Source organism: Pollicipes pollicipes, unplaced genomic scaffold (genome assembly GCF_011947565.3).
Source record: "Pollicipes pollicipes isolate AB1234 unplaced genomic scaffold, Ppol_2.1 Scaffold_5724;HRSCAF=6776_pilon_pilon_pilon, whole genome shotgun sequence".
Classification (NCBI taxonomy): Eukaryota; Metazoa; Arthropoda; class Thecostraca; order Pollicipedomorpha; family Pollicipedidae; genus Pollicipes; species Pollicipes pollicipes.
The window spans coordinates 41,762,085-41,772,892 of record NW_023596746.1 but is presented as its reverse complement, the minus strand read 5'-3'; the positions used below and the strand labels follow the sequence as shown (position 1 = coordinate 41,772,892).

Here is a 10,808-nt window from a genome sequence, read left to right as displayed (position 1 = left end):
TGGGTTGCATCAGGGACGGAGAAGGACCCGGCGCCGCCGCCCGCAGAGCCGGCAGATAGCTGAGTCAACAGTGCCCCTGAGAAGCCGGCGGCAGCTGCCGATAGCATGTGATGATGGTCGAGGCCACCCTGCCCCCCGGCACATTGTTGCCAGGTCTGTTGGGTCGGCGGCGGCTCCAGTGGCGCCGGCAGAGTACCAAGAGCCCAGCCATGCGACTGCCAGTGATCCTCGTCCTCGTGTCCGGTCAGTGACTGTCCTGGAACTAAATATGTCGGGCTGGCCGGGTGCGATGAAAAAACAATTGTATATGTTGTGTACAGCTCCCACATATACTTGTGTTTTGAGTGGCGTGTCCTTTTGCACGAGCACAGCTCCCTCCTGACGCCTCAAACGCCCCAGAGTGTTCACTTTTTAACCATGCCATATCATTGATGTCCTCCACACCAGCAGAAGAAAACATGTGCCGTCGTAAAAAGCAAGGAAAGGCGCCTAGCCGATGACTATCTTGGCGACAACAATTGACCGCTGCCCTCTGCCCATATAGCGGCGCTGTGTGGCGTGCTCTCGCCACCTGAGGTCACCGCTGGTGACGGCGGCTGGAGCATCATCGACGGAGAGGTGGCGAAGAAGGGCGAGTTTCCCTGGCAGGCGCAGCTGAAACGCAACACCGTCTACGTGTGCGGCGCCGTGCTTGTGTCGGATCTGTGGCTGCTCACCGCCGCTCACTGCCTGTCGGCAGAGCCGAACCCCTCGGCTTACCAGGTGAGAGCAGTCGCCCTCAACCTCGCACCGTCCAGAGTCACCTAAGGCCGCATCAGTGAGAAGGGGGATAGACACAGCTTGTCCATTGGTACAAATGGATGCTGTAGGCTGCCAGATGAGTGATAAAATATCTCCATCGATGTCTAGAATCTAAACAGAAGTGCCGATCGACACCAGATCGAGGTCGAGGTCGAGGTCGAGGACAAAAGCCCTCTCACCATCGCGTTCTGGAGAGCAGACATATGTCAGAACCTTCGGGGAGAGGCTCCACCTCAGACCATTTGTCCAAGTACTGTGCGATGTCACCACACATCACCACACACCCCGTGAGCTTGGTGAGCAGATGTACGCGATTTCAAGATGCATCTGCTATCATTTACAAAACACTTACTATGAGACTATCAATGGGCAGAGTGGCAATGTGACCTGACCTCAGGTCTCGCAGTGCAGCATCTAGGGCCCATCTAATGACAATCCCCCACATGGACGGACATGCGTGGCAGTGGCCGCGCCAGCTTGCTGTGTAAGTTGAACTGATTTCAACATTTCGTCATGGAAGCATGCTCCTTCTGGCAGCTTTCTCCTCGCCAATTTTTGTTGACGCTCTCAACCCGTGATCACCCGTCCGAACAAACCTTTGCTACGGACCAGTTTCTGAACCTGTACTCGGTTCCGCAGCAGTTCGGACCTCAACATCCCCCTGGACTCCATCCGTGGCCGCCTGGCTCGCCGGGCCAACGTCACACGGCTGACTGTGTCCAGACGGCTGATAGCCTCCGACAGCGACCGGCCGTGCTCGGGCCGTGTTTGTTTATTGTCCGGGTCATGTTCGATCTGCGGCTGGCGCGACAATTATCACCTCGCGGCCCTCTGCATGACGCTGGTTTCTGCTCGTCGGCCACGTTCGCCTCAAACATCGGCGCCAGCTTATCCTGCGGGAAGAGGCGTGCTCGCGCAGGCCCGGCCTCCGTGCGGCGAGCGCTGCTGGCGTACTCCGCGGTGAGAGGCGTGCTCGCGCGGGTCCGGCCTCTGGGCGGCGAGCGCTGCGGCACTTCTCCTATCTATAGTTTTAATAATATAGGCTGCCCACAGCTCATACATCAAAGTGGGGTGATTCGTGCCGTCAAAATTCAGATGTTGGCTTAAGAAATAATGTTTATGAAATCCTCCCATGCTGGAACTTTTATTAATATCATCACTATATATCAGTATCACCATCATAATTACATATTGATATCACCATAATCATGTTCTCTTATGATCTTCACAGAAGAGGCTTTTCAGCACAAGCGTCACAAGTACATATCACTGTAGCTATTTATATCAAAGTTGTAAGTACTGAGTAAGAAGGACAAAACACGAAACACACCGGTGATAAGAAATGGTCCGTCTCGAAACGGCCGTTTCCTTGACGTTCCGCGCTCTGATATCCACCACTCTCTTATTTGCGTCCCAAAACCTCGACTCAATGCCAGAGTCTTAAAAAGGATGCCGATGCGCCGTGGTTAACGCGCCTGTGTTTAGCACTGTACGTCTGGGACACCAGAGGTACGCGGTTTGATTCACTGCGATGCCTTGTCCTTCTTGTCAGGGTGAGAGGCGGGCGGTGTACTGCCCTGACGACGCCAGAATGCGATTACTCTGACGTTATGGTTATTTTTGTGTGAATACGTTTACGGGGAGAGTTGCACATTTGTATGGGATGCTCAATCAAAATAACAATGTTGAATATCATTCGGTGCAGTTCACAGTCATGCCATCTTTAAGACCTAGCCTCTCTAATTTTTTAACTACATGTTCGTGAAGATGTACGGACTATTTCATGTAGACTTCTCCAAGATCACCAAGCCATTCATAACGCATCAATAACGCCATTCAAATCCCGCAATTCCATCGACCATGTGGCAATCAAGACCAAAAAAAGATTTTCCATTCGTTCATATCTGGCGTTCGTGAGCACGATTGTAAGACATTTACGGCGATCAGTCGGCCCTCAATCAATGTTGTGCAAGTTACGGTGACGTAATCAAGCAACAGCATATTGAGGAGCATAACTAAAAAACAGGGAAATTGTGTTGTCTGGAGCAGCTTTCCCACTTAAGAGAAAGTTTCGAATTTGAGCATATTAAAGCAAGCATCACATATGAAGAAGCAGGTTTTTAAAACCATTGGATTACGAGGTTAAAGGGGTTTAAGTCATACTATAGTGGAAAAAGTGTTCTAGACCACACAATTTCTGTCTAGTGAACATGCTCCTCAATGCGTCATTGCTTACGTCATTGTAACTGGCATAACATTGATTGAGAGCCAACTGGCGGCCGTTATGTCTGGAAATCGTGCTCACAAAAGCGAGATATGAACGACCCGACAATTTTGTTTGTTTACCTTGATCGTCACATGTTCAATGGAATGGACGGATTTGAATGACGTTATTGCTGCGTTATGAATGACTTGGCGACCTTGAAGTAGTCTGCACGAAAAAGCCTGCATGCACATCTTCGTGGGCGTGTTGCTTAGACACTTGTGGGGTTTAGGTCTTAAAAAGGACCGGGCTGTGAACTGCACCGAAAGATTTTTACGATGAACATTTGAGCTCAAAACCTCACACAAATATGGAATATAAGCATAAAAGCATACCAAAAGGTGAACTTATTTCATCATATCTGATGCTTGCTTCGGTATTTTCAAGTACGCAACACTCCCTTTAAGCTGCGCTGCACCGCAAGTCAGTGCAGTCACGCAGTAAAGCATGTGTGGGGAATTACAACTTTCACGAGCAGTTTTTCTTCTTTTTTTGTTTAGTAAATCAGCGTGATGCACTGTGTGCGTATCTGCATGTTGTCCGCAGGTGATACTAGGCGAATATGACGTCACGGTGGAGGAGGGCTCAGAACAGCGGCGAGGTGTGGCACAGATTGCCCTGCCCTCCGACAAGTTCAACACTCATCGCAGTAGCCTTCAGTACGACGTGAACGACATCGCGCTTCTCAAAATCGACCAGCCCGCCATCTATACACAATGGGTGAAAGCTCTGGCTCTACCGGATCCCGCGGAAGACTTCGATGGTAAGGAGGACATGCTGACAATGAAGTAAAGGTTGAACCCCCAAATCGGTCTCTTGCTGGGTGAGTAAGTGAGCAATGAACTAAAATGACTGCAATAACCAACATGAAAGCAATGGTAATGTTATTCGTCAACATTAGGGTCACGTCAGCCCTCAAGACCGTCCATAGTATCACTAGCGGGCCCACCGTGATGGACCAACACCAGGGTGTTACGCACATCAAATAATACGCTTGAGGACATCAAAATCAAACGATGTAATGTGATGCAATAAACCAAGGTCATCTAACACTATCCCCTGAATTAAATTCCAAGTTTATTTGAATTGCATCAGCTCAGCTCTGTGGACACAAGAAAGCCTACCAAGAAACAGCCAAAACGTCTTTGCGTGGTTTCCCCTACAAGTATGCCCACAGCCCCCGTGCCTTAACCTGGCCACGGTTGACCTGTCAGGCGGAGTTAAAGAGATGCTGCACAATAGTCTGCGTAGGAAACTGCAGGCACGTGTCAGGGTATGGTCCAGACTGTTTAGTTTGTTTTAGCACAGTTGGTGTGGAATATCGTCGGAGGCGGCTGTGTGTATCAATGAAGTGGCTTTAAGCCCTCGTCAGCTTCTTCGGTCTTCAAGCCTTCCACAGCATGTAGTAGCTGGCAGGGGCAGCACAGCAGGAGGGGGAGGGGAGGGGGGCAGACAAGACAGTTGCCCTCCCCCGGCCGGAAGGCAGAGGGAGCAAAATTGTGTTCCTCCTCCCCTCCAAAAAAAAATAATTGAGTGCCGCTTTTTACCAAGCCAAGCGCATTGTGGCTACTCGTAGATTGACATGGTTCAGATCTGGGTGACACCCATAACGTAGCTTTACAGTTACAAAGTGGGCTCAGAAATCCTTTTGCATCATCAAGACACCTATTTTCTGGATGCTGAGGTCATATTTATGAATGAGGAAGCCAATGCCGCAGATCGTGGGGCCTAGCGTTGTGTTCAGGAGTTCTATTTGCTGGCTTGGGTCCCCATGACAAACTAGCAGTCCCTGTTCTTGGTAAAGAGGCGCCCTATATATTCAGGTTTAATTTCTGGAACAGAAGGCTTCTTTCATGCATTAGATCGCCGCGTTTCCGGATCAGGATGCCCTATTTTGGGACAGCAAGGCCCCTTTGCCATACTCGGAGTGTTCCTTCGTGAATTGTAAGCATCATGCTTTGTATAAGGAGATCCCTCTATGTATCGGGAGGCCCTGTCCTGGAAAAGGAGATTTTTAGATCAACAAGAACCTTTGCTGGATAATTAGAGGCTCTCACTCGAAATTTGTAACTGTCTATACTTATTTTCTCGGGTATAACACCTGCAACCGTTTGATACGGCGGCACATGCTCCCGGTTGCCCTCCGCTCGAATATGACACTGCCCAGAAGGCCCCCTGCACGAAGGCCTCATTTTGTCCAGGAAGCCGCCTGGAAAATCCTGTACCCCAACTTAAAACACGTGGCGCCGAACCTGGTACTTGGTATGATTATCTCACTGATTCTACACCTGATGTGATAACGCAGTTTGAAATCGAGGCTGTGACCCGCTCATGGCCTACAACTTTCAGCTAATTCATTTTACAGCATATCTAAGCGAATGACCGGTCAAATTCAATCAGAGATCAAACTAAGTATTCGCTCTCTGTAGGTAGCTTTGCACGTTTGCGCGGCTGCACATTAGTCTTGCATTTTGTGCCTTGTCCGCTAGCACGTTAAAGCTATTACTAAACAAAGCGTAACGCGAGTTACTTTCAAGGGTGAGTGCACGGTCATATGAAGTTATTCTACAATATGCCATGACCTTAACCTTGCATGCTCTTCAACATCGACCTTCGTGTTTGAGAATGAAATGCGTACACCATAGAATATCTGTTAGCACGCGCTGGGGTGGATGGGGGGGGGAATTGACCCCTCCCCGAAGGTTTTTTTCGGAATGGTTTCCGAACGGCGCGGCGTAGCCGCGCCAAATTTTGCGCAGCTGTAAAAAATGGAACAAAAAATCGTCCGGCATGGCAAATTTAGATGCATCTTGCAAGGTTGCTGAACTAGAGCAGGTCAACGTCAGGCCATGGTTTCAGCGAAGACAATTTCTAGGGAATCGTTCAATCTGATCCACCAACAGAGTGTTAGACGAAGTCACACATCTCTGAGATGCTTTCTTAGGCAACACAACAATTGAATGAACAAATAATTTTGACTTTTAACTACACTACATTATCATGTATAAATAATATCAAAACATATATGCATATATAATATCATAAGCATACACATGTAATTACATTACATTACACAAATTTTTGAGAAAAAAATTGCATCGACACCTTTCATGGACTTCTTTGAGGTCAGAACACGTCACTGGCCTAAAATGACCCAGGTCATCACTTTATTTTTAGAAACATACTTCCCAGCGTCGTCTTTGTCACTTTTTCAAATGCAAAACTCGAAGCAGTCTTGTATGTTTTTAGTCACCGTGACCTTCAAAAGGTCAACGGAAGTCACTGACCTTAACTGAGCATGAAGTCTTTTTGCTTTGAACAGTTATCTGGGCTGCAGGGGCTCTCTGGGGACCAATCTGAAATTTGACCTTGTATGACCTTATTTGACCCAAAGGTCAGAACCTAGCAACCTCAAAATTTGACCTAAGTTAATTCATGTACAGTTCAACACACCCTGTGAATTTAGTGTTTTAGCTTCCTTGGTTCCTGAGATCTCAGCGGGGTAAAATTGCCCCCCATCGGAGTGAAGGAGTCCAGTCGGCCAACCGGGCGCGTGTTAACACGCGCCCGGGTGGCAGTTTAAACGAACACATGTTGCTCGAGCGGGCGCCAATTTGGCCCATCTTGATATCTCAAAAACTAAAATAGCCAGAGCCGCCAAATTCACACGATGGGCTGGCCTGCGTGTGAACACACTTGTGTTAAAATGTATGGTCTCTAGGTCATAACCTTGGGATGAACAGTGTCAAACAAGATCAAACTCCTAAATTTGTCTTAAGTGCCCCAGGCCTCCTTCTGCAACCACCGTGAACCTAGATACCTGTTCTAAGAAAAATTTCAATGATATTTATTTTTGGATCAGTGGCTTTGTTTGATCTGAAAATGTCAAGGTGACCAAAGGCCTACGAGATTGTTCCTATTTTGCTTTTCAAGTAAGCGACCGGTATTAAGCTGAGCTGTATGTTTTTAGAAACGAAATGTTGACTTTGGTCATTGTAGGTCCGTTGACTACTTTACCTTCCAAAAGTCCGCGGAACATGTCTGTTGCAGTATCTGAATTTAATAAATTGGGAATGAGCACCAGAAACTACGCCGTAAGGCAAGCTCTCGAGTAATGAAGCAGGGTAGTTTTGACGTCGTTCCAACCCGTAAACCTACATTTCTTTACAGACCATCATACCTGAACCTAGGCCCATGGAACTTGTAATTCTAAAGATGATTGATGTATAGCCCGAGAAACTATTTCCGAAATGTATGGCGTTACCTAACACCGGGTGTCGCATCAGCTTTAACGATTTCCTAGAAATGACCTGCGCTGATAGCTACGGCATGGCTTTAACGACCTTACAAGATACATCTGCTTCCATAACACAAGATCTCATATTAAATTGGCAGTAACCGTGCAAAGCTTGGCGTGGCTACACCCCACCTTTGGAAAACCATGGTGAAAAACCTTTAGTGCGACTGGAGCACTTAGGGTAGCTTTGAATGTATAGCCCGCGATGGCCTGGACCTTTACATTATTGAACACTAGTATTGATCCCCCACCCCACTCACCATGTTTCATATCATAATGGATTTGAGTAAAATTTAGCATTTCTTTTTATATTAAGTTCATTTAATTTTGATTCAAAATGACCTTAGGAAAGGTCACGAGCATTGATAATGCATTTGAAAAAGCAAGAAAGACCTTCAGCTCCTGGGTTTTCTGGATTATAGGTTCACAGCTCTTACGCTGAGTAAGCAACCTTCAATTACCTGTAGGTGTTGGTTAAACCATGGAAAAGGACAAACATTGGTTGCACTGGCAGGACGAGACGCCTCAAACTATGCTTTTGATCACGACTGAAAAAGATTGAGTAAGCCTAAGCAAACATGACATTTGACCATCAAAGCACCTTAAGCCAGAAAGTGATTCGAATCTGTTCAGACACGGGCACTAAAAATATGTCCAAAATGATGAATTATACGAGCTCCCGCGTTCTAACACCCGATGCACGGCTAAACGCTAAGAGCTGCACAAAATCAAAATGGCTAGGCCGGAGGGCTACCTTGACTCATATCGCGCATTAGATTAGAAATCACCAGGCGCCACGAACATTGCCTTAACCTCGCGAACGCTTTCGGGTTAAGTCAAGCTTTCTTCTTCATTGTACCCGATGATGGTGGTAAGTGATTTTAATCTGATATTCGGTATGGGTGATCGTAGCGTAATCTTCCTGCTAAGTCACCTGTGTCTCGTGCGACCCTTGGGGCTGAACTGTGTATGTTGGTGAGGGTAAGGATGTGAAAGCTCGGGTTATATAGCATTTTGTCACATGTTTAGTGAGAGTGTCTGCGCAGTCACAGCGTTTTCTGGATTAAAGCATACGTTTTGCTTAATCCTGCTAAATCTCAACCTTTTTTAATCGTGGTTGCTCGTGATCATAACCACAGCCTTAAAGGTCGAGTCCTGTCTATGCAGTCAATGTATAGTCTACAACATCGTTTAACCAGGAACTCCTCCCGTACTGGGTGTCTATAATTCAGCATAACAACCCTGAACTAATAATATCGATAGAGCATGGGATTAAAGATGTCTACATCTTTAAAACCACTCATTAAGATATGGTATGTGAGAACTGAAGATTCGTCATGGGATGACACAAGAATGAAGTGATATTCAGAATGTTTGCCTTGTAAAAGCAAACGTCAAGGTTTGAAGACAGGAGGCCGCGGGTAAACGACCCATCAGTCGGCAGCTTTTCGACACAACAATATTGCACGAGCTGGAAAATTCCACGTCGCGCATCTTTTTATCTCCAGGACAACGTTATTGGAAAGAAGCCTCGGGTCCGTACCATTGTGTGCGACTGTGCCACAGGAGCGACACACGAGCGATTGCAGATCATCTGTGCCACAGGAGCGACACACGAGCGATTGCAGATCAACTGTGCCACAGGAGCGACACACGAGCGATTGCGGATCATAGATCACAAGTGATGAGCGCACACCACAGGCGAACGACATACGAGACGGAGATACCGCAGAGAGTGGATTTTACTTCCAGTAGGGTGGAAGGTAACACTCGCTGGAGTCCATGCTTTAGGGTGTCTGTGTCCCGTATTTCGTTGGCCTATGGTGTGCACTCATCACGCGTGATCCGTGATCTGTAACCAATCGTGCGTCGCTCCTGTGGTGCAGCTGATCTGTAACTGATCGTGCGTCGCTTCTGTGGTGCAGCTGATCTGTAATCGATAGTGCGTCGCTCCTGTGGTGCAGTTGATCTGTAACCGATCGTGCGTCGCTCCTGTGGTGCAGTTGATCTGTAATCGATCGTGCGTCGCTTCTGTGGTGCAGTTGATCTGTAATCGATCGTGCGTCGCTTCTGTGGTGCAGTTGATCTGTAATCGATCGTGCGTCGCTTCTGTGGTGCAGTTGATCTGTAATCGATCGTGCGTCGCTTCTGTGGTGTAGTTGATCTGTAATTGATCGTGGGTCGCTTCTGTGGTGTAGTTGATCTGTAATTGATCGTGCGTCGCTTCTGTGGTGCAGTTGATCTGTAATCGATCGTGCGTCGCTCCTGTGGTGCAGTTGATCTGTAATCGATCGTGCGTCGCTTCTGTGGTGTAGTTGATCTGTAATTGATCGTACGTCGCTCCTGTGGTGCAGTTGATCTGTAATTGATCGTGCGTCGCTCCTGTGGTATAGGTCACACAATTACTCGCGGCCCAGACTCCTTTCAAAGGACATTGTCCTGGACGTAAGCAAGCACATAATTCATGAGTTTTATAGTTTGTGATATGTTTTTATATTGAAAAACTCACACCGAGGGCGCAGTAAGTAGAAATATGCGTCCCATTATTGACCTTATTTGATTTACCATCAGAAATTTGGCTATTGTTCTTTGCACAATCATAAGTTAAAGTCTCAGCCTTGCGCGCTATCAAATTGACCTAAGTATTCGCTTGAACTTAATGTAGCTGCAATTCGTTAAATGCCCGAGAGATGACTTAAAAAAGATAACGAGAGATAACAAAAAACTAGGTAATGATCTACCAAATATTCTGAGCCAGATACCTACCTGCGCCATTCATCAGACATTTTTTAAAAAGTAATCAGAAATCATCCTGACCGCCTGTTTAAGAGCATTCTAGTCATGGCCCAGACATGGCTTTAAATAAAACGATGAAAAACATATGATTTTGAGTACCATCTTTAGGAGTGATTTCGCCATGAATTTATGAACTTTGATGTCTGGGCCTTAAAACAGCAGTCCGGCCTCTCCATGTAAAACGTCATAGACTCAGTATAAAATTTCCCAAATTTGTGATGAGCCGCCATCACTCAGCCTCAAATTGTTGGTCTGCCCGGCTGACATGTGCTTCCCTCGGCTGCAGGGCAGATGGCGGTGGCTGTCGGCTGGGGGGCCTCTGGGTCGACAGGCGTGGGTCCAGTCTACCCCAAAGTCCTGCAGAAAATCACGATGACCTTGCTGGCTGACGACGTGTGCCTGCGCGACCTGGTCTTCTTCAACTACGTGCCGGCCACCATGAGCTGCGCGATGCCGCCAAACGGCAGCAGCCTGTGCTGGGGCGACTCTGGCGGCGCACTCACGTACTACAAGTCCGCCGACCAGCCGCTGCTGGCCGCCGTCACCTCCTGGGGCGTCGATTGCGACCTTACCCGGATGCCGACCGTGTTCGTCGAGGTGTCCGCCTTCGTGAAGTGGATCGCAGATGTGATCAGCGCGGACGTGGTGTAG

At 47.6% G+C, this 10,808-nt stretch overlaps 1 protein-coding gene across 1 annotated transcript; it reads left to right on the top strand.

Annotated features, from left to right (window-relative positions):
* The first annotated feature begins 209 nt into the window (after positions 1-209).
* On the top strand, positions 210-10,808 carry LOC119103060 (transmembrane protease serine 9-like). The gene is made up of 4 exons (XM_037226510.1): positions 210-243; positions 545-762; positions 3,611-3,827; positions 10,489-10,808. Exons 1-4 carry the CDS (start codon positions 210-212, stop codon positions 10,806-10,808), a joined length of 789 nt encoding a protein of 262 aa, XP_037082405.1.

Bases quoted from the DNA above. Each gene is read 5' to 3' on its own strand.
- LOC119103060 (XM_037226510.1), top strand. From the start codon at position 210: ATGCGACTGCCAGTGATCCTCGTCCTCGTGTCCG. The intron at 763-3,610 runs GTGAGAGCAGTC...TGTTGTCCGCAG, and splicing joins CGAACCCCTCGGCTTACCAG to GTGATACTAGGCGAATATGA. The intron at 3,828-10,488 runs GTAAGGAGGACA...CTGGGTCGACAG, and splicing joins TCCCGCGGAAGACTTCGATG to GCGTGGGTCCAGTCTACCCC.